This window comes from Epinephelus fuscoguttatus, linkage group LG8 (genome assembly GCF_011397635.1).
Source record: "Epinephelus fuscoguttatus linkage group LG8, E.fuscoguttatus.final_Chr_v1".
NCBI lineage: Eukaryota > Metazoa > Chordata > Actinopteri > Perciformes > Serranidae > Epinephelus > Epinephelus fuscoguttatus.
Window position 1 is genome coordinate 24872716 of NC_064759.1, and position 24144 is coordinate 24896859.

General features: G+C 41.4%; 3 protein-coding genes across 3 annotated transcripts; all 3 read right to left on the reverse strand.

The window, feature by feature from the left end:
• Nucleotides 1-2720: 2720 nt before the first annotated feature.
• On the reverse strand, nucleotides 2721-3086 carry LOC125893481 (heat shock cognate 71 kDa protein-like). The gene has a single exon (XM_049584187.1). It carries the CDS (start codon nucleotides 3084-3086, stop codon nucleotides 2721-2723), a length of 366 nt encoding a protein of 121 aa, XP_049440144.1.
• Nucleotides 3087-7461: 4375 nt separating this feature from the next.
• has1 (hyaluronan synthase 1) lies at nucleotides 7462-11646 on the reverse strand. The gene is given in 6 exon segments (XM_049584617.1): nucleotides 7462-8525; nucleotides 8528-9066; nucleotides 9412-9544; nucleotides 9663-9888; nucleotides 9998-10700; nucleotides 11552-11646. Coding segments are annotated over 5 exon segments (1689 nt in total). The 5' UTR covers nucleotides 10688-10700; nucleotides 11552-11646; the 3' UTR covers nucleotides 7462-8424.
• Nucleotides 11647-17934: 6288 nt separating this feature from the next.
• On the reverse strand, nucleotides 17935-19618 carry LOC125893763 (trypsin-3-like). The gene is made up of 5 exons (XM_049584662.1): nucleotides 19563-19618; nucleotides 19303-19456; nucleotides 18957-19219; nucleotides 18231-18367; nucleotides 17935-18145 (listed from the first exon to the last, which is right to left on the reverse strand). Exons 1-5 carry the CDS (start codon nucleotides 19600-19602, stop codon nucleotides 17996-17998), a joined length of 744 nt encoding a protein of 247 aa, XP_049440619.1. The 5' UTR covers nucleotides 19603-19618; the 3' UTR covers nucleotides 17935-17995.
• Nucleotides 19619-24144: the final 4526 nt, after the last annotated feature.

Consider the following 24144-nt stretch of genomic DNA (forward strand, 5'->3'; position numbering starts at 1 on the left):
CATTATACACATTATAATGATAATGTTGTGCTTATTTATGTATCATCTTGTATTAATTATGACGTATTAAGTCATAATCACAACCACTCTGGTGGTTTTCACATGCTCTGGAGGAGCTACTACAGCAAAAGATGTAAATTACAGTTTCCTCCAAGACACAGTGAACTCCTCAGATGGAATGAGACCAGAAGAGTTTAGTGCTGAAGGTGACACAACACTTTGTGCTCCATACTTCTCCTTCCCATTTGTAAACGTGAGCCTCAACATATGTGCCAGCTCAATCTGTTCCTCCTTCCTGATGTCAGAGATGGAGGCCCAGACAGGGTGGGGGAGGACAGGCTAATTGAAAACAGATGAGGGGAAGTGATGTTTGGCTTCGTCAGACTCTTGGTTTTCCTCCCAACTTTTTTTCTTTTTTTTAAAATCTCCTTTCCCTGACTCATTAAGGCGCTGTTACTGTACAAAAACTGTTTTTTTCGCAGTAAATCACCCTCAGAGCTCTGAGAGCCCCATTGGCTGGTTTACAGTTTGGGTAAAATATCCGTGGCAAAGACGTTGCTATGAGTGACCAAACATGGGATATCGCTGTGAAATCTGATGAGTAATGTCAATGCTGTCTTTGAGGAAATTCAGACACTTTTACTCATGTGAGAAAATGCCCATGTCTGCCAAACTACAGTTGTTTTAGCCACTGTTAGAGGTCTTGACTCACTGACTATCAGGCAGATAGTCAGGCAGATAGTGTCTGCTGCTTATATAGGAAATGTTTTCTGATGATTACAATGGTCTTGTGGTCATGTAGTCAAAGTCTACGGTTGCCCAACCGCAGCTGAGTGGCAGCGGAGACAAGAGATTGTCATTATCATGGGATGGCAAAGTCAGCTCATACACCATGCCACTTTAGATACCTTAATATGATACATATGAAATATGCAAATTTAAGCTATTAGTGACTTGCCGAAATGTACAAACTTTTTCTTCTGAAGACTGGGCTGCTATTCTAGCATTGGCAACAAATAAAACTTGGCATAAGTTCAGTCTGGAAAGACTTTCTTTATGCTATATCCATTCACAATTCTCTCCCTATCCCACTCCCACCATTTCCACCAATCAGCTGACTTTGGGTGTTCCCAGTCAAACTTTGCCACGATCTCCTTCAGCCATTCATGCTGCTGCTGCCAAACTTTAAATCTGTTCTCATCTCTGCTCCTGTCAGCTGTCATTTCAGGTGGAATCATTGGGATACTCCTCCACCCCATTCACCTCCAGTCACCTTATCCAAAGCCCAGGACAAGTTCATCTAAAGCCCACTCCTTTTCACAGCCAGATCCTCAGCTCCCTCTTCATCTCATCTCTTCACCACAATTACCAACCCCCAACTTCCAGACTCCATAGGAAGGGAACCCTAATCTACTATGTCTTTCCCACCCTCCTGGAATAGATGACATCACAATGGGGACTTTTCACATTTCTCATACTTATGTGCCAGTGGCGGCTGCTGGTCTTTCAAACAGCAGAAGCTCACTTTAAGTTTACATCATAAAATTTGTCATATTGTAGCGAGGCAGTAACTTATAAAAGGAACATTTAATTGAAGCCGTTTTTCAACCACACTCATGCCATAGAACCACAGCAAAACACACCTCAAAGATTTTCAGATGGGTCTGAAAATGAGCTATATATATATATAAGGAGCTCTGGACGGCACTCTGTCAGAAGACTCCACTCACAAATATCTGCATGGGACTGAGCTCCAAATGTGACGATGCTGGTATGTATTTCAAAAGCGCAGTCAATCACAAAGGGGTTCAGCCTTTTAGACAATTCCTCCAATCATCATGCAGACACCGAGCGTCCTCTCCCGCCTACCGCTTCATTAGGTCCTGGGGAAGCTGAGCCTCCCTAGAAGTGACGATTGCATCGCATTTATCCAGTGACTGTCTCGCTTTGCTGCATGAAAAAACCTGCTCAGTGCTGTCTCACAGGAATGCTTGGAGGCTCCGCGTCCACCGTGCTGACACGAGAATGTATGACAGGGGGGTCGCGTTTGAAAACTGGTGATAAACAGCTGACGTTTGAACATCATAGTCATGATGTTAAACACATCCTAGCGCACGTTTAATGCAATGTAAATTGCTATTTTAATGTAAATTCAATAGTGCATATTTGACCATTTCTTCTATGAAATTTTTAGGGGAAGTTCAGCCTCCCTTGTTGTCTCAGAGCAATCGCCCCTGTTATGCGCACATGTTAATAAATATTCTTTTCTCTTAGAACAAGTCTCTCCTGATTGAATTGCCTACACTGCAGAGCATCCCAAAAAGGGAAGATAATAAACACAATAAAACATGTTTCACTATCAGCGAAGCATTTCAGAGATGAAGATGAAATGTTGCTAAAAGTTTAGCCCTCAGCTAACCATAACTTAAGGCTCACTGCTGTGGCTACATGTTCACATTCATTTAGCTAATGTTAGCTAGAGCTTTGAATCACAGTGGGTCCATCTAGTCTCTATATACTGACTCTACATTAAGTGAATGTAGAGTCTGTAGGCTAAGCCAGAGATCTTGCCTCTGGAAGAAGAGCGGAAGAGCCCTGGTTTCCGGTTGTAGGCTGTTTGTAGTCCGTGTGATATTGACCAATCACGTTTGAGCTGGCTGCAGTTGTTGCCAGGTTAAACGGTCCGTGCAGTGAACTAATGAGGCGGAACATAATTGGCGTCACTGCAAATGACGCTTCTGCTTGTCGTCTTCACTTATCTTGCCAGCAAGTTTTTCATCCTCCACAGTCGACTTCATGTTGAAAGCGTACGACTCCAGGCCGTTCTTAGCAGACACCTTGTCACGCTGGACATCGTCTTCAGCCTTGTACTTCTCAGCTTCCTGGACCATGCGTTCAATGTCCTCCTTGCTGAGACGACCCTTGTCATTGGTGATGGTGATCTTGTTCTCCTTGCCAGTGCTCTTGTCTACAGCAGAGACATTCATGATACCATTGGCATCAATATCAAATGTCACCTCAATCTGGTGAACACCACGGGGAGCAGGAGGGATGCCCGTCAGCTCAAACTTGCCCAGCAGGTCCATAGCAATGTTTCAGCATATTTACTTACATATAAACGGAAGTCGGAAACGGAAATTCACCTCCTCCGCCCAAATCAAACCGGAATGCCAAAAAATCGGGGGTCTGCCCCCAGAGGCTGTATCACCGTCTGCCAGAAGTCAGATGCCAAATACAGCCGATGGGTTCCGAGAATGCAGACCACCTAGCTGAGAGGACAGCAGGCAGCAACTCCGTAAACATATTTTGACTTCCTACCTCTTAAATGTATTGACTGATGCCATGCATAAATGGACTGCAGAAGCGCTTTTCTAGTCTTCTGACCACTCAAAGAACTTTTACTGTACATGTCACATTCACCCATTCACACACACATTCACACACTGGTGGCCGAGGCTACCATACATGGTGCCACCTGCTACTCAGTAACCATTCACACACACTCACACACCGACAGAACAGCCATCAGGAGCAATTTGGGGTTCAGTATCTTGCTCAAGGATACTTCAACATGCGGACTGGAAGAGCAGGAGATCGAGCCTCCAATCTTCCATTTAGTGGACGACCTGCTTTGCCTCTGAGCCACAGCCGTCCACTTACACACTCTCTTTTTTTCTTCTAAAAAAGTTTATCAGTGTTTTTAGTGTTATTATTTTTGAGACACACATTTCGGGTCTAATAAACACAGCATCTTGTATATTTAATGACCAGCAGAGAAGTGAAGAACAGAAATGAAGTGTCCTTGTGAGTGTGTGTGTCCATGGATAATATTACATAAGAGGTCACATTCATACACATTTCCTCTCCTTGTTTATTTACTCATTATCCACACCTAACATTAGAATGTGTCGACAGCTCAGAAACATAAAGATGATGGACAAAGCTGCACTTGACATTTAAAAAAATGTTCTTCAGGTGTTAATCTGTGCGGTCAAGGGCCACTTTCATGTTTGTTTAACTGGGAACACCTTATTTATTTATGATGTTACTTTTGTACTGAACACAAATGCTTGTTTCTTTAGCTCTGCATCCCACTTTTGATTGTCAGGATTGTGACGGCGTTGACAGTTCTACAATTGGCTGTGCGTATTACAAAACAGGGAGTCATTCTCATTACACTTTTACTGCTCTCTAAAATGCTATAGGCGAGAGCTCCACCCTACATGTGATGCAAAACATTTCCATTTCGGACAAAGATCTTCTCAACGTTATATCATTCACTTGAAGGTGAATAAAAATCTGTTGTTACGCCCAGGTCCTATAACTCGTAACAGGTTGGCTGTGTTGTAAATAGATGTTCCTTACGTAACTACCTGAGCATCATACTGATAAGTGTCAGACTAAAAAAACACCCTCTTTAAATTGTAAGAGACCTGAGGGTTTTAATTCCAAGTGGAATACTTTTCTGTTGTGTCCTGTTTAAGTTTTATTGTAACACATGGACTTTATGTGGAAGGGTTAGCAAAATGTTTCCATATGTGAAATACTGAACTTTTCCGACATGTGAATTTAGTCAATTCACAACACACAGCATCATAAGTTATATATACAGGATGATCCTTAAACACAAATACTCAAGCAAAATTATCAAGAATTCTTTTTAAAAAAAACAGGCCACAAGGCTGCCCGATAAAATAAGAGCAGAGATGAGAAAAGGCGCTCAGAAAGGTGGATACACTATATATATAGAATGAAATAATAAATCATCCCTGCTCAGTGATAAACATCTTCAAACATGAATTTTTCATAGGCTGAGAAAACAACCCTATTTTCTTTTAACATTATGGGCACTTAGTTTATTAAGCTTTAATAAACTAGTAAACATAGTTTATTAAAGGTACAGTTCACACACACACACACACACACACACACACGCACACCAAAAAACAAAACAAAAAAACCCATATTTTTCCTCTAACCTATAGCACTATTCATCAATCTACTACTAGATTGTTTGGTGTGAATTGAGTGTTGGACACATATCAGCCATAGAGATGACTGCCTATAGCAAAACTTGATAGCACCTAGCTTGTGGTGCTGGAAGTGCCAAAAAAAAAATACATTTGAAAAACTCAACAGCAATGTCTTTTTCCAGAAATCCAGAAAAACACACTGGCGCTGCTGCAGCGTCAGCAAGTGCCACCCCCAGCACACACTGGATGCGTCGTGCTGCAGCTCGCCAACAGATGACCACGCAAAGCTATTACTACTTTTACTGAAAGATCGGTACTTCCTCCACCTATGCATTAGCTTAAAACCATGATCAGTTTAGCTTAAAATCATAATTAAAGTTGATGTCTCACCTAGAGAGCCGATCTCCAGAGCTATGACTCACCAGGCAATATCTTTTTGAACATTGTCTTTATAATGAGGGGATTAGGGGTTGTTTATCTCAGGATACAACAGCAAATCTTCCTTCATCCATTTTTTGTCACACAGGAGACAGCAACAGCTACAGAGATCTCTTTATACATTGGTGGTGAGGAGAGGAGTCGAGCTGCCACCGGAGTAGAGAAAAAGAGCTGCTATGGGAGCTGGTGTGTACAAGCAGAGAGCGAGTGGGAGAAAATGCATTTAATTCTGGGGAAGGCAAGGCTAGAAATAGGATAGTGACGTAAAGTGCGTCCAGGAGCGTCAGTGTGGGGTTGTACATTGAAAATAATAGGGGCATATTGTTTTATGCGTGGCATTCACTGCCGGTGTGTTTTGGCCTTTACTGAAGGTAATCCACAGACCTTGTTGTGAGCAGTTTCATGTAGGAACTATTTTCTTTCTACCAAACTATATACCAAACACCAACTGTAACACCGCGCAGAAGGAAGTGTGCATCTACTGCTAGCTCATCAAGCACCACTGAGTGAGCTAACGTTACAGTTTGGCCAAGTAGGACACCATTAATGTTTACATCTTGCGCTGTCACAGGCATGAGCCTCTCGTCCATGAGTAGATGCACTCTTCCTTCTGTGCAGTTATAGGTTGGCGGGTGTAGTTCAGTAGAAAGAAAATAGTTCCTACATGAAACTGCTCAAAACAAGGTCTGTGGATTATCTTGGGTCATATTTTCTGGAAAGGGACATTGCTTTTTAGTGTGTCAATTTTTTCCCTTATTTTTTGTGCTTTTTTGTGGTACTTTGAGCACCACAAGCTAAATGCCATCTAGTCCCATTATATTTGAGAGAAGGCAGACATCTGTATGGCCGATATCTCCAACACTGTGCAACACACACCAAAACAGTCTAGATTGATTAATAACACTATAGGTAAGAGGAAAAATATCTAATATATATATAATATCTATCTAATATATATAATTTTATTTTATAGCGATTATACACTTGTATAAACATATTAATGGGTAGAATGTTCAGATTCAGATTCAGATTGACAATAAACCATACCCAATATTACACACTGGCCCTTTGAAAATCATATTTTTTTTTCTTTTTATTTTTCAACCTTTTTCTTCCCCACAAATGTCTGTTAGTTGTAATTCAGTTGTGACCTGACATATTGTCAGCAACAACATTGCACTGTTTTCCTACTAACATTTATCATTTGTGTTTAGTTACCTGGAATGTTCGGTTTGATATACTGTATTTCATTTAAAGTTCATATTCAGTGATAACTATAAATAAGCCCAAGTTCACACCGCTTAACACTTATTCTGTGAGTCTGTATCCTGCAAGAAAACCATGTGGGAAAAACAGTGCAATTTGCCCTCAAATTAGATGAACTATCCAAAAGCCTCCAACAACTCAGGGAGAGCTTTCACTCTCACTTTCACAGTGACACATTCTTTTATAATTTCACTTTTACCCTTTTAGATATCAGTGTTTTGTTTACATCAACATCCTCCCAACCCTGTTTCATCTCCGATGAGATGAGAGTAATACTGGTCATCTTTACGTTGCAGACAGTCAGAACTCTGCTAATCTATGGAAACAGATTGCAAACTGTCAAGCTGTACATGAAAACTTCTTCTGTCTTCTGATTTATTAGGATTTATTTTGCACCCAAATCTGTAATTACGGTTCTAGGAGATTCCCACAACTTAGCCCAACCCCTGCCTTCGGGTATCTCACATTTTTTCTTATCAGTTTAGTCGAGACTGTAACTGCAGCTGTACAACTTTGACATTCACCGCCACTCCCACTGATGTTAGCAACGATGCTAATGCTAACCCGGAAGAAGGATGCTGGTATGTAGCGTGAAGCCTAATTTCAAGTCATATTGGTAATCAGTGTCACCTGTATACAGTATTATGTAACTGTGTAACTGTGCCTTGATTTACCAAGTCCATGTTTTGGTTGTGCCCTGAAAATAATGTGATTTTGATCCAAAGAAAACAGAACAGTGCACATTAGAAAAATATTTTATTTTTTCACTTCAATACAAGTTCCCAAAATCATCAAAATTTTCACATTTTCAGACATTTCAACAGGTATATTGCTTAGAATATATACATGAAACACTACATGTTTGTGTCCACTTTTTCTCTTAAATATTATATTACACAAAGTGCATCTTACACAGTACGCCCATACTGTCAAGAGAGTAACTTTACAGCAACTGGATGAAATTCAACATGTGAAGAAACATCAGTCCCCATTGTTTCAGGTTTCAGTAAGTGACTCCATCTTTGATCCTCGGCCACAGCATCATGGTCCAGTTTTACCATAGAGGTGCAGTTTATTTTTTCTCTGTTGTACATTTTCCCCACTGCATAATACTATAACTGTAGTTTTCTTTAGTGGATTTTCAAGTGGCTCTGCAACGCAGCAAATGTGCCATCCAGGATCCAGTGCAATACCAACAGTGGTGAAGTAATGGTGACACAGTCAAGCAAGTGGAGTTCATTGTGTTGTTAAAGTAATCTACATACACATACATGGACATATCGTCATATTTCTAAAAGTTATTTAACCAAGGTCCACCGCCCACACCCTTAAATATATATAAAAAGTTATCTACACAGAGTTTTCCAGTCTTTAGATACTGTGAATAAATTATCTGATGGAAGGCCACCTCTCCCATCATAATCCGACAAAGAGAAACCTGAGAAGTTTGTGAGCCTGAAGGCCCTCAGTAGAGTTTCATTACAATGTGCAACAACATCTCCATATGAATCAGACATTTGTACTTATATATATTATTTATATTTTTGTTACTTAGTTAAAAAGTCTCTGGTAATATCAACATTATCCATTGGATCCATACTGACCATGTCAATCAGTTACTGAAATGTGAGACACAATAAATAAATGAAACCAAGTGAAGAAAACAAGGTCAATGGTTTGAATTTGAATAGTTCTTCACTGGACATCTCGAACCTACACATTCAATGCGTAACTCTGGAAACGTTTCCTACATATCTGGCGGAACCACACCCAGTAGAGGAGCATCATGAGCAGCCAGTAGCATATGTATGCTACGCAGCCAAAGACAAGAAACCTGGTCTCCATTATCTTAGCTGGGCTAGACCAATCCAGTTTACTCTCCTTGTAGATTGTATAAAAAAGCCCACCTAATAAAATGGCCGACCACACTGACAGAGGCAGGAGGGGCATGTAGTTCCCTACAATCTTACGCCTGCCTGACGTCCCCCAGCTGCTCTTGTTCATGGTGATTATGGCAAAGTACTTGGCAGGCAGCAGGCTGGTCATGTACAAAGCAGAGTACAGAGACATAAACACCATCACCATGTCTCTGCGCAGGATGCAGGCGTAAGCCGCTTTCACCAGCCCGATCAGCTGGATGCAGCACAGGATCCAGAGGATGTCCCACAGCGTGCCCGTCCAAAACAGCTGGATGATGGTGGCGGTGACAAAGAAGGGGAAAATACCTGAGACGATGGACTCGTAGGTCATCCAGAGGTGGTGCTTGTGCCACCACATTGCATTGTAGAGCCACTCGCGGAAGTAGGACTTCGTCCAGCGGGTCTGCTGGTTGAGCCAGCGCAGGAACTGAGCGGGTGTCTCTGTGTAGCATTTGGAGCGTGCTGTGTATCTGAAGGGGAAAAATAAGATCTATGAAACCTTTGTCATTATAGCAAAGATGACATCACTAAAAGTATTGTGTCTGATGCCATTCCTGTGCACAATATAGACCAAATGACAATAATGTTGCACTAAGGTTTAATGATGTATGGTTAAACATTTTGGTCCGAACTATCTGACATTTCCACTGTGTTTATTTCATGTTCTGTGCTGCTTTGCTTACATCTTTGATACACCAAATCTACTAGCACAAAAGCTAAGCAATGTACTGCTTTATGTACTAGATGCGGGAGGTTTCTACCCAGAAGCTATTGTAAACAAACATTATGATTTGGTCTATTGATAAGCTTCTTACTTTGTAGCGTAGCCCATGCTCAGCATTCGGTTGGTAAGATGTCTGTCATCCCCAAATGTGCAGTGAGTTCCCAAAAACTTCTGATTATACCAGGACTCCAGAAACTGCTGCAGCAGGTCGTTCCTGTACAGACCTTCACAGAGTAAGAAAGAAATCTTAGTTACAATGAGCTCCAGCAGTGCAGTAGAGCCATGACAACCACTGCTTGACCTGCTTTGACCCATATCATTGAAAAAAGTCTTTCTCCTTACCCAGTGGACCACTTATGCAGGACACGCAGTTGAAGAAGGACTGGCAGGACCTTTCGATGTTGAAAGCCATCCAGTACCTCAGACTGCTCATGAAGCTGATGTAAGAGTCTTTTAGGTTGAGGATCATCACATCTCCTCCCACGGCACCATACTTGTGGTTACTCTCCAGCACTTTACACAGCTCCTCCGTGGCCAGAGGGTCCAGCTTGGTGTCTGAGTCACACACCTGAGGGGGGAGAAGGAGAGTCACATCATTAAAAATGTGCATATTTCCATAAAATCATCTTAACTGACAGAAGCATGAGGAATATGAGCACCTGAAGAAAAATAAATACCTGTATATAGTCAACTGATGGCCCGAGTGCTTTAAACGCTGTGTACATCACTTCTCGCTTGCCGCCCCACTTCTGCATGATGCACACGCACCTCCTGTTCTGGATCAGGTGCTCTACCTCTTTTCGCTGTGGATCTTCACCCACAGGATAATCAGCATCCCCTCCTGGGCCCATAGCCATCTCCACATCCTGCTGGGCCTGGGTGGGGTCCCATGTATGGTAGTTGTTCTTCCACACATAACAGCCAGGGTCTTGGTCTGCAAACACCTCCCTGAACATTTCCATCATGTATCGGTCATCATCTGAGTTCCCGTCTATCACCATGATGATGCGCAGCAGCTCAGGAGGATACTTGAGGGCCCTGATGGAGTTGAGGCACTCCCTCAGGTACTCAGGGTCCTCCTGGTAGGCTGATATAGTGAAGCCGATGGTTTTGGTAAAGGAGCAGGGCTTTGTGCGAGATTTCATTCGCCGGTGCTCGATGAAGGCGAAGAAGCTCTGGACCAACACGTGGAGTGAGAGGAGCAGTCCATAAAAGCCAAAGGAGATGATCCCATACATGGATGTCGCCAGCTGGAAACCATCAACGTAGGCCCACACCATCACGCCCAGGACCACCAGAGCAAAGGTGAAAGTGAAGATGGCACGGACTACTGTGCCCAGCTTCTTTAATAAAGGCTTCAGCTCCATTGTGTTTATTTACCTAAGAGACACAAAGACAGCACATACATGGTTTATACATACATAAAGAAGTTTCCACACAGACACAGACATTCACTGCGGTTTGGAAAAAATAGGGTGTATTAAATGCAGTTAGTTGTTTTATGTGAACTGTTGTAAGACATGTTAACAAGCTATAGAAGCTGGAAAATAATACAGCTACCAGGCATACGCTGTTAGTCTAAAATCCTCTGTGCCAAGACAGTTAAACCCAGCGCCCCATTGTATAGAAACACATGTACAGTACAGGTGATATAATAACAGTAGGCTAATACAGAGGCTATAATATAAGACTGAATACTTAAACATAATTTAAAAATTAAATTTAAAGTTAAATTAAAAATTATTAATGTACATATTCTAATGTATTCAGTGATACCAATATTATATTATTATTTAAAACATGTAAGAATATTAAATAATCTTTTATAAATGCTTGTACATGTACATATGACAAAATGATACATATGATAAAAAAAAAAATAAGTTAGCTGACCAAAACAGTTATTATATAAAGCAAGAAGAAATCTGGGGTTAATCAATTGACTAAATTAAGCATAAATAATAAATAAACAGCCTTAAAGAGTAAATATAATGTGGAAAAGCATCAGTCATCTTACCACCAGCAGCATCTGACATCTGTTGTAATTCAAATATATTATTTAAATCATATCCTCTTCCATGACTTGCTATGATTCTACAGAAATGATTTTGTTTATATTTAAATTACAGCCTATCAGTAGTAATTACGATGTAACTGTGCTTTATTTATGAGTAATTATCCAGCAAAACAACTAAAAAAACAACACATGACAGAGTTATTTTTAACATTACCTGATGCAGCTTCTCCTGGCTTTAAATCTGCGATACATCCACTCGGTGTTCCTCCTGTGTGGCAACTTGGTGTGGAGTTTGTTGGCTTTTTAAGCTACTAGGTTTGAACTCGGGATGGAGCCATGTACGCGCTTTTATGTCCTGGGGATTTATCAATTACGCGCGCCCCCGCTGACTCAGTCGTGCGTCAGGAGGAGGAAGGCGGTGGTCCCGCTGTCTGAGGAGGACATCTGTACGGCTGCTTTGTTTTCTCTTTCACCATAGAGATGTTAGGTGTGTGACCTCTGGCAAGGCTGTTCCCTAAAAAAACAGGAGGTTCCCAAACTTAGCGGTGGCTCATGACTGTGTGAGCTTCAGATAGACTCAGTGGAGACGGAGCGACACACATTTGTGTTGGGACCTCTCGGAGGACTTCTGGAGTTAACTACTGTGAGGTTCGCTCTTATCTTGACCACAATTTCCCTTTTACAGGCAACTTAAATTACTTCAGATAGTTACGCCATTTTATTATCATTTTAGTGTCCAACCAGCTGCAGCTTAGAGATGTATGGGTGCACAAAACTGTAAAAATCGCAGTAGTTGTTGAAGACAGCAAGTACATTTACGCATGTGCTGCACTGAGGGACTCAACTTCTTACTTCAATCAATCAATCAATCAATCAATTTTATTTATAAAGCCCAATATCACAAATCACAATTTGCCTCTCAGGGCTTTACCGCATAAGACATCCCTCTGTCCTTAGGACCCTCCTGAGTACCTGAGTATCTCCACTTTATACTACTTTCTACTTCCACTTCAGTTTAGAGGTCAATATAGTACATTTTACTCTACTGCGGATTATTAATACAAAATATAATCAACTTATAAATTGTAATATGATATGATAATATGATATATCATAGGAGTAAATTTCAAGGGGGGCAAAGGGGACACTTACCCCTTAATATTTAGAATATGTGCATATCCCCCCCTTAAAAGCACAAATTGGTGCATCAAAATTTGCCAGAATGCAGGAAATTGAGGACACCAAACACCCCCTTTATATATGTGTGCCCCCCAATGCTGAAACAAAAGCTACGCCCTTGTGATATATTATAGGTCAAGTGGTCCAGTAGTATATAAAGTCTTTGAAATCAGCACAGGGGTGTAATTATAGACAGTGTAAGCAGTGCCGTTGAACTGGGGCCCCTGGGGTGGAGGGGCCCGTAGAGAGAACAGGAAATATAGGAAATATACCCGTGTTCAAAGATAAATGATAACAAAAAGCATATTATTAGTGTAAAAGCGGTGCCATTTGCTATACATGTACTCAAATAGGCACTCCCATCTGCGTCATGGTTTCTTTTTTTCTTTTTTTTGTTGAAGTATGCTTTTTCTATGTAAGCTATAAAATCTATAAATATGCTATGAAACTATCCAATTAAATGATTCATTTCTTACTGTCTTTGATATTTTTTTCAGATATGCAGTGATGATTGCTGGGTAATATGTATGTTGATGTTGTCCAATGTCTATTTGTGTCAAGATAATACATGCGCAATAGTGTGCACTGGGGCCCGTCGTAACTTCCTCACACCACTGATTTAGCACCACCTTTATCGGCTGCAACATTCAGTTCAGTTCAATTCAAACTTAATTTCAGACTCACCTGAGGGTCTTTAGCAAAAACAGGACATACAAGATAAAAGCACCAATTTATTATTCAGTCAATGAACACATTAAAGTCATGATTAATGCATCACTAATTATCTTTCAATAAAACAATGTATATATTGTTCTGAAATGGATCATTCAGCTTATTTAGTACTTGTGTTTTGTTGCTGACCTTTTTGTACTTTTACCTCTGAATGCAGGGCGATGACCTCACTATTTTTTTCACTGAGGTGTGGCCATGTTTATTAAATAATTAAAGCTCTAAATACTTCCTCCACCTCTGGCATTGGAAGTGTTGAATTTATTCTGTTTTGCCACAAACTGTGCAGGCACTGAACAGAATGTCAGGTATTCAGTCACATTAACCTTGAGAGAGAAAAGATAAATAACCTCAGAGGCTGCGATCAAGCCTCCACACAAGTTGGATGCTGCCCTCTGCTGGCTCTTGTCTGACACTGCAGAAGCCAAAAAAACTAGTAATAAAGTAGGGAAAAGTGGGTCTTTTTACTTGTGAAATGTAACTGGAGTCAAAGCTGATGTCACAGAGTCTTGTGTCTGTTATATACGACTAATCTGTGACTGATGAAGACTAAAGCTGCCCCCTTTCTGGTTCACTGAGTTGCTGCCACTGTTCTAACTTAACCATGATTACATCCCTGGAGACTTACTTTACAGGGAAATCTGTTGACCACTCATGAGGGTCCACACCCTTAGCCACAGGAGCTGGCCCCAGCCGTCAACACGCTTCATGTCAGACCCAAATAGAAGCCACCAGGCAGCTGATGTCATGTGTGGGGGCTGAGCCAGTCAGTGTGTTCAGGGACGGTAAACTGCATGTGTTCTTATATGTGGGCTTTCTGCGTGACATCTGTGTGTTCTCATTAATGTGCTTTACAGCAGTGTATGCTTTTGTGCCACTTCAATTCATCATCTCCAATAAGTTCTCATCATTTATTATTAGCAGATAGCGTAAGGTGTTTAAATTGAATCTTTTTATATACCATTATTATTTATTTGTTACTCTGTCAGTCAGCATGTCAGCTGTTTTCCTTTGTTTTCCGTTTTAAAGCTCCATCTTTATGAAAAGGTCGTGGCTAAGCTGCTGGTTTCTTCCGACGCGTCACCGGCTAATGATGGCAGTCGCTGAGGGATAAACTGGATTGGTCTGTGGCCACATGAAGAACACGTACTGTAAAGGACCCTTTTACCAAACTGCTATAACTTCTAAGTAGCTCATAAACACAGTTTGTGGAATTCTGTAGGATTCAAAACATGCAGATCTGTGTTGCCAGAGTCAACATCCTGTCCAAGGCCATGTTTTCAAAAATAAGAAAGTGCAACATCCAGCTTCATGGCAATAAGAGCTATTTTTTGCACACGGGCTATGAGTCCTCGTTAGGCCTCTTTATTCGGTGGTCAAGTGAATGCCTCGTGACTCACCCCGCCGCTCCGTGCCACACCCAAGCAACCAAAATCCACTTAAATCACTTGAACATTTTGTGATCGAGTATTCTCGTATGTGCACCTGATGCTCTTGCTAATTGCCAGTTTGTGACCCTGAGAGGTTACAGAGCAGGCAGGGAGTCAGTGTCTTACAGTACGTACACTTCCTCCTCAAAACTCACAGCTCTGGTTGTTGATGTCAAACTGTGCCAACATGCAGGCTGAGCTACAGCTAAAAAAAGTAGTAGGATAGTCAACTGTCTAAGTACCACATTTGTTGCAGACAGTGCTCCATAATCAGAGATTATGGAGTGTGGCCAGAGCGTGCAACATGCTTTACAGTTTCAACCCACAGAGAGCATTGTAGCAGCTTTTTTTTTTTTTTTTTTGCCCTTTGTGATTTACGGTTGGCTGACGGTAAATGTCAGGTTTGTTCCTCAACTGCTCTGTGTTCTGCCGAGGCATCTATGAGCAAGAAGCATGTCTGCCTATTCATTTTAAAGTCATTCTGACTCAGAGCTCGTAGAGTCAAACACTGTGACAGCATGGGAGGTAGCTAGCTCTGTATATTACACCCTGAGATACTGAGATAGATGCCATTTGATTTACAGCCACGCTCACCAAAGCTCTGAATTATGGTGCTGAGCACAAGTGGCTTTCAGACACACTTGTTTCAGACACCTGCAGAGCAAAACACCTGTCTGTCACTCTTCTGTAATGTAAAGTCTGAATGTGGAAGAAGAAATGGGCAGAATTTTAAAGGAATGTGTTTAAAATAGATATGTAAGTATGTATTGAGCAATTTGTAATTTCTATTTTACTGGATTTAATTTGTAACAAAATAAGAGCTTGTATTTGCATATTTGAAATATTAAAAATTCATTGTTTCAAGCTGGGTAGGCAGTTTAATTTGGGAGTCATTGGGCAAAAATCTGATGGTAAACCTCAGGCATTTTGTAATTCAAGTGGTCTGAGAGAGCACTGTATCATGTCTCTGTAGCTGTTTGGAAACAGTGACAACCTGAGGTACTCATATCTGTAGGGGCAATGCTTCAGCTGCTAGGAGGTAGGTGCAAAGATTAATTAAAATGTATCCGGATACTTGTGTTTACACCTCAGATCCATGCATCACCATAGCAAGTGTGTGAAATCTAGTTACTAAACCAGCAGAGAGTTAGCTTAAGGTCACTGATGGATGGTTTAAAAGGTTAGCTAAGAGATGATATAACATTTGAAGAACTGGCCACACGTAATGGCTAACTGTTTCAAAAAATAACCTATAATTAAAGCTGGAGTAGGCAGTTTTATTTTGGCGTGATTGTACAAAAAACCATAATAAACTTTGAGAGTATTGTAATTCATGTGGGGAGAAAATTAGATTCCTGCAGCTCCTCTTGGCTCTGTTTTCAGGCTTTTGAAAACCTACCTTGTGACAGGAGAATGGCCAATCACGGGTCATTTTCAGAAAACAGCTGTCAATCATGTCAATGACTGCTCATGAACTGCAGTCAAACTATAAAACTAGGCAGCGTTGATCAAATATGACTCAAGATTCTGTTCCTGCATTGCCTCAAATGTTTTTAGAAACATTTTTTAATGTATTCTTTAGCTGCAAGGTAAGGTTTATGATCCGGCTGCCATGTTGAAAACAGTCAAAGAGGAATGTGGCTTGTGAATGATTCTGTTTGCCACCTCAGAACTACACCTGAGTTCAAAGAAGAACTCACATTAAATTAAAAATTGTGCCATTTGTTACAGGCTATGTGGCCTCGTTTTCTTTTCTTCTTCACAAAATAGTGAGCAGCAATCTAATAAAATATATGCTTATAAAATAAGATACGCCTTTATTGATCCCACAATTGAGAAATTCTACATGAACTAGAAAAAACATGAATAAACTATATATACATATACATACATAGTACAAGTCCAGCAAACAGTCATGCCTTTTAAACATAAAAGCAGCAGTAAGAAAGGACAAGAGCGAAATAAACAAGTGGAAAAAGTAGCAGAGCTCCCTAAATTAGATTCCCTTGGCTTTTTTTTATGAACAGGTGCCAGTGGTGTGTGTGGGCGCCTTATAACTAGTAACTAGTGTGCACTAGGGCCCGTGGTAACAACATTATGCCACTGCAGAGGAGCATGTTTTGTTCCTGACTCATGTACTGTCAGGATGCAGTGACAGGAATAAATAAAATAACTTTTTGGTCATATGTGCTTTAATATGTCATTTTATTCTCCAGTAAGACACATTTTTATCCCCGGGTTTAAACTGTAGAAAAAAACTGTACAACAACAAGACTAATCACAGTCTTTGGCTAAATGAATCACATGACATGTCCTGTCAGGTCCAAAACACAGTTATTGCGTTCCCTTAGATGAAGGGTCAGCAACCTTTACTATCAAAAGAGCCATCTTTGGCCAAAAAAGCTTTCAAATAATCTGCCTGGAGATGCAAAACGTATCTAAGCCTTATACAGTAGGTCTAAATTCACCCATCAACATTACTCGTAAGTCTAAATGAGCATTTATTAATATGTTTTACCACAAGGTGGCACCTCTGCAGTGGGCTATATATGATTGTTGGGTACTTTAACGTTGCAGGGTTGGCAGTAAAAACAAACACATATATCCACACAGTGTTAAATAGTTTTCTGCCAAAGCCACAGGGAGCCACTGAAGAGGGGCAAAAGAGCCGCATGCGGGTCTGGAGCCACAGGTTGCCAACCCTGCTCTGACTGCAGTGTTTGCAGGTCGGTTACACAAAGAGGAATACATTTTTTATTTTGTAGTTGGCACTGGGGGGAAGGGAAGGTAATTATTTTGTACTGTTTCATACTCTGCTGTGATAGAACTGTTTGTGTCTTGCATTCGTTCAGTTGGTTGCTTGTAAAGCTGGAGTTTTAAGAAATGTATTTTAACTGGCTGTTCACTCAGTCAGTCACTCAGTCAGTCAGTGGTGGCTTTGACTGACAGACGCCACCCAGCATGCACCCCTGAATCTGCAGCCTCCCACCTCCCACATATCCCGATTGGCCACTTGAAATCTATGGTGTAGGGAATAGCAGAGTGTTTCTCATATCAGTATTGTATTTTGATACATTTAATGAACAAGTATTTGTAATTACTTCTTTGTCCATCTCTGTGTAGCAGCAGTCACTGTTGTGGGTGTGGGAGGAACATGTCTTTCTCCTCACACAGGATGTTATATTCTTAGATAATTGCTGTTATTCTCATTCTAAGGACTCACTTATAGATCTGTAAAAACCACACTGTACACACAACACATCATATAGCTGACTTTACTGCCAATTCACATATGAATCCTTTGATATCTATCTCACAGCTCAGCCAGATGCCATAGTGTTCTTGATCCAGGAAATGTAATTGCAAACTTTTGTGTACACCCCGGGCTTCTTTCTCAGAGCGCAGCCATGCCCCCAGGACACAACCCCCTGAAGTTTTCCGTCACACACCATGGGACCCCCAGAGTCACCCTGAAGATAAAAAAAAGTTAATTATTTTAACTCCTTTATATCAAGACGCAGAAACAGTTTGTGGAACAGCAGCTATCTGTATTACCTGACAGGAGTCCTTCCCTCCCTCCAGGAAGCCAGCACAGATCATGTTTTCAGTGATTTGGAAAGGATATGCATTAAAGCAGGTGTCATCACTCAGGAGAGGGGCGTCCAGGCACTGCAGCTTAGCAGGGTACTTCGCTGGGAAAGACAGGAAAAGAGTGTTTTTAGCCCTGGTAGGATGATGTTTTAAGAACAGCTGATATCACACACCTTCGATTAGAACAAAGTTTGGTCTAACATACTGCTATAACTTATTTTCATGTGTTTTGGGAACGTCCTCCAATGGGCAGATTCTGGGATAATGGTTGCCTCTAACCTCTCTGGTATATGTGAGATCAGCGTACCTCATTCATTTGTTTTACTCATTTGAAATGATCTGTTTAAGCTGGACTTGACACTGATCAAAAAGAGGGTGTTAGCCAGGTTTTCAGCATCACAAAAAGTGGTGGCTATGATAGAGATGTGGAGCTCAGTATTTTGTCCGGAGTTGGTGGACAATCATTTTTGTTTTTTTGTTTCTAAACTTCTGTCTCTGCCCTAATATTTCTTTTCTTTTAGACACTGATCGTGTGCATTACTCATTACAAAAATGACCTTTTCCATTGCTACATACTGTACAATGAATATCAATTAAAAAAGGATCACAAAAATGAAAAAGTTTTTATGTTTTGGATGAAATTGCATTTTTGGTGCTTTCCCACACAATCAGATATCCTCTGACACTCACAGCCTTCATTGCTGGGACGAAGACTCCCCCATCCAGAGATCTGACACATCGTCCCGTCACTGGCACACTTTGTAGGGAGCGTAGCGGGGCGCACGTAGTTGTTCAGAGTGGCAGGCCGACTCAGTTTGATCAGCATGATGTCGCTGTCCTGTGTGCGGGAGTTGTAGTCAGGGTGGCGGATGAACTTGGCGGACATGATGTGCTGCTCGGTCCCCTCAGCTTCCCAGATGTCGTGCTCTCCCAGCCGGATTTCTACATCTGACCTGGAAGGAATAAATCCATCTTTAAGGTGACTTTGTGCTCTTGCTGCTTAAAGGAAAATTTTGTTTTGGGTTATCTTCCTTACTTTGTCTTGCAGTGGGCAGCAGAGAGCACCCACTCATCAGACAGAAGAGTCCCGCCACAGAAGTTGTACCCAGTGAAGAGAGACACTTGGTAGGGCACAGAGTGTTTTGGACACTCGTACCCTCCGACAATCTTGTTATCGTCCCTCAGGGCAACTGCAGCATAAGAATAAAGAAATGACAGAAACAGGGAAATGATGTGATCAATTTCACACAAGTCTGTGGCACAATTCAATGCCCCAATACAAATTCTGTACAATACCTGCCCCTCCGAGGAGAGCTAGAAGAATGAACAGCTTCATGTCTACTGTCTGTCTGTCAGCCCGACAGATTAATGTGCCCTCACCCTCTTAGTTTCAGGTATTTTAGTCCTCTTATCTCCTTTCTCTCAAGGTCTTCTATCGTCAGAGGTACACCTCAAACACCAAACATGTGTTACATTACCCAGAGCACTGAGTTTAATGTACAGTAAAACATGGGAAAACAAACTGGGGGGAAAAACGCCTGGATGACAAAATTATCTGAACTGCAAACACTAACATGTGGAATTCCCCTCTGTCAGTATGCGTCCAGTCAGAGTGGTTTTCATTAGATTTGAGGTCATAGCTCTCTTGTAAGTTTGAGCTTATTCAGTATGTTTTCCATAAAACTATGTCACTATGGCAATGTTTTTCTTTGCATTAGACAGTCACACATGCGGGACGTGAGACGTGTGCTGCCTTCAAGTGAACTACAAAGTGACACTGGCTCTTGTGGATGTTGAGTAAGACTTGGTATGTGGGTGTAATCCATGTGGTTTGAGATGCTCAGAGCCAGAGAAAATTCCTGCTATAGCAAATGTGCCAGTTTTTTAACATCCAGGGAGCCAAGAATACCTAAAACAAGAATTCAGCTTGTAGTATTTTACTATTGTAATGTTCCGCTCATACAAGACAGGCTGTCTGCTTATCAGCAAGCTGCTGGGAAAATGCAGTTCATGGCTGTGTTGCAATACGTGATATGAACGTGTTCATATTTTCACCTTTTGCATTGCTCAATCTTTACATCATCCTGACATAGAGGAATCTGAAATGGTGTCAGCATTTTCAGTTTCCTCTGTGTTGCGGTTCAGAGTCATTTCTTGACACTAAAAGCATTTATATCTTTATTTATTTTAGTTAATTATAACTGACACAGAATGTGATGCTATTTTTGTCTGTTATACAAATGTGAAGGTTTGGGAGCCATGGTAACACTTTCAGTAAGTTAAAAAAAGAAATTCCCTGTATAAAGCAGAACTTTCTCAGACAGGTTGATTTTACAATCCTGTTTTGAAATTCAGTCTCGTCAACCGCTTGGGAAACCAACGTATCTTTTTCCTCTACCTCACTGGCTCGGGTATGAAACATTCAAAGGAAACCAGCACTCTTACTGTTTCAACACAGCAAAACTGCATATCATTGCTGACTGAGTCAATGGTTCAGAGTGGAGACACGCTGAGAGGTAAGAGGCTCCGTTACTCATGTATGAGCATAGGTGTTTATCAGCAGCAGACAGGAAAACATTTAAATGTGAGGGTACATTTAACCAAACCCTGTGATTATACACTTAAGGCTAAAATATAACGCATTCCCATCCAGCTCAGGCAAGTTCTCCCCCCGTCATTACTGTGTGGCACAGTCACGTCTGCCTCATTCCTTTTACAACCTGCATATCATTGCTTGTATTCTTTGATTACAATCAAGTGCAACAACTTGGCACATTCTGCCGCGAAACGTATTATGTCTACTCCTGTGTGTAGCTTTCACCAGACCTACAATCATGTTATGTTTTCATTTAACGGGAACACCACCCAAATTAAAATCTCTTTCAAAGCCAGAAACCAGAGAAGTACGTCTCAAGTAAGTCTCTTGTGATGTCATCAAGTATAAAGTCTGACGCTGCTCCATAGATAATAAATGGGAGACATGAGATTTGTGGAGCCACAGAATGTTTTTCTTTTTTATACCCAGATGAGCTTTTTTCAATAGCTTGTTTGCAACCATGTGACTATTATGACGTGCAAAAATCCATATAATGCGTGAACAGGATATAGAGGGAAGTGACTACATAAAAAGGTTGAATGAACCGGCAGGCAGCAGGTATTGTCAGGAAACTAAAACTCATGTTGGATGTGATCCATACAGAACAGAGGAAAGTGATTTTTCTATCGACCTGACCACTTTGCCCGATGTGAACACGATCATTGTTACAAATTACTTCCATTCTAGCCTCATTCATGAACAAGACCCCAAGATACTAGAACTCCCTTGCTTGGGGCAATAACTCTCCCCCAACCTGAAGGGAGCAATCCACCATTTCTCAGCAGAGAACCATGGCCTCAGACTTGGAGGTGCTGACCCTCATCCCGACTGCTTCACACTTGGCTGCAAACCACCACAGTGCATGCTGGAGGTCACGGTGTGATGAAGCCAACAGAACTACATCATATCATTAATATCATTAACAGAGACGAAGCACAGCCCTGGCGGAGACAACGTGTTTGACTTAGTGCGAAGTTTGCGGACACAGCTCTCACTTTGGCTATAAAAGAACCAGATAGCTGAACCCTGGATTCCATGCCTTCTCCAAGTTCATAAAGCACATGTAGACTAGATGGGCAACCCCTCCAGCAGCCATGCAAGGGTTAAGAGCCGGTCCACTGTTCCATGACCAGGATGGAATCGGCATTGCTCCTCCTGAATCTGAGGTTCGACAGTCAGTTGGAGCCTCCTCTCCAGCACCCTGGAAAAAACTTCCCCAGGGAGGCTGAGCAGTGTCATACCCCTATAATTGGAGCACAGTATCCAAAGCCTTCAGCATCTCACCTCAGCGACCTGTGCCAGGGATATGGACGAGAGTTCCCCCAAGTCTTCAGGCTCTGCCTCCTCCATGGGGGGACGCTGCAAGCTACATTAGCTACCTTATTAGCTTATTAGCTACTATTGTCTCAACACTAGCTCAACTTCTCACAGCGGTATAAAACGCCATTAAAGATTTGGATCATGACTGAAAACATGGAGAAGTTGTCACAGCACACTGTAATTGCATCTGAATTGGGTTATGATTAACACAACTTTAACATTTAAGTTTGACATTAGCTGACTGCGCTCCTCCAGAATGAAGATGGAAGTTTTTGATCCACATCTGCTGCTGTTTCTCAGCGAGTATATATATTTTTTTTTTTACTTCCCCCCTTTATGTCCTACTATATTTTATTTTATTATTATCATTTATTTTAAAGTGGCCCTTTTTTCACAGTTGTAAATCTTATGCATTTGTGCAGTGTTGGCAGTCTTTGCCTCCAGTTACCAGTTTCCCTTCATCTGAATATCGCACTGATGAATGACATCATATGCAAAGACACTATAGTAGCGTTCTCAGTCCTGAAGAAGAAAATATACCCATATACTAAGAACATTCTCCTGGCTGCTCTCAATGTCATATATAGCATATTTCCCAATTTGTTGTCTATGGAGCAGCTCCAGACTTTATACTCAGTGACATCACAGATTAGACTTTTAGCACTGTAGTTATTGGGTTTGGGAGAGGGTTGTTCGTGTTTAGTAATACTTTTGGACTGTCTTATACTATTGGAACAGCATGTATGAATTTAGAAAATGGGCGTAGACCTCGTTCTCCTTTAAGTTTTCAATTAACACAAGGCTACAGGACATTTCAGTGGGCATTTATTAGAGAAAACTAAATTGCCAAAATCATTAAAATCTGCAACAAATACAAAAAGTCCCTGAGCTAATTGCTCGGAAACAACTTTGATAGTCTCACATATGATACCCAGATGCCTGTTTTAGTTGCACATGTGCAAAGCAGTATTCGGGATATGATCAGTTGGCTGAATTAAGAATTGAGATAAATGCTTTATTACAATCTAAAAATGCCATTGACCTCAAATAATAGCACAGCTATTTTCCCCCTCTGCATTTTCATCCTAACCCTTAGTTATAGTATATAAAAAAAGATCAAAACTTCCACTGATTTCACCATCTGGTGCTCCCTGGTTAATAACTTCCGATTTCCCTAATCCCGTTCCACTGTACCTCAAAATACCCTCTGACAGACAGAGAAAGCTCTGTGTCAAAGCTGTATGACTTATGCACTGCCAAGCTTGTTTGCTGTCAGACACAGCCCAGGCTGATTATTCATATCCCTTAGGTCTGCTGAGGGGGACCAGGCGTTGTGGTTCAAAGTAGGGACGAATGTAAGGAAGTGGTTTAGGTTATTGAGGTTCTGCTTTTTTTCACTGTGTGTGGTGTATTTCATGGAAAAAACCGTCACTCAGCCATAGGGGCAAAGCCGTTGGCACTGGTTTCGGCTTGAAAAACAAAATTCCTGACCTCTCCGCACCCGTGAGACACGGGTTTGATTTCCAGTCAGCACCGCAACAAGATCAACAAACCTTTGAGGTTTGAGGACGCAGCAGATTCCCACTATTTGTGTCTTTGTGACAGTGTTACTGGAGTCTAGAAGTTTCAACACAACAGCTGGTATAACTGCGTTGCACAAAAGGAGTTGTGGATTTAGAAATGTTGTGAGCTCAGTGTTTTGCACTCCTCAGCGACGAAAAATACTGGGTGTATTACAGTGACGCTGGGAGCAGGAGTATGTCATTAGTACCACACTGTCCCACACACAGATACAAACAGACATGCATACATTTTAGCTGTGCCTTTCAGGTTGCTCCCCCACCCTCCCAGCTGCTGTAGTGAATAATAAACCCCCAAACTCTAACTGCGTATATCACCCTCTACTAAAACCAAATTCCCTTTAAACCTCCACTAGTTGTTTTACACACCCAAATTGGTATT

Coding starts and splice junctions, on each gene's coding strand:
- LOC125893481 (XM_049584187.1), bottom strand. CDS start 3,086: ATGGACCTGCTGGGCAAGTTTGAGCTGACGGGCATCCCTCCTGCTCCC.
- LOC125893763 (XM_049584662.1), bottom strand. CDS start 19,602: ATGAAGCTGTTCATTCTTCTAGCTCTCCTCGGAGGGGCAG. Junction 19,457..19,562: donor AGCTCTCCTCGGAGGGGCAG/GTATTGTACAGA, acceptor CTTATGCTGCAG/TTGCCCTGAGGGACGATAAC. Junction 18,368..18,956: donor TCGTCCCAGCAATGAAGGCT/GTGAGTGTCAGA, acceptor TGTCTTTCCCAG/CGAAGTACCCTGCTAAGCTG.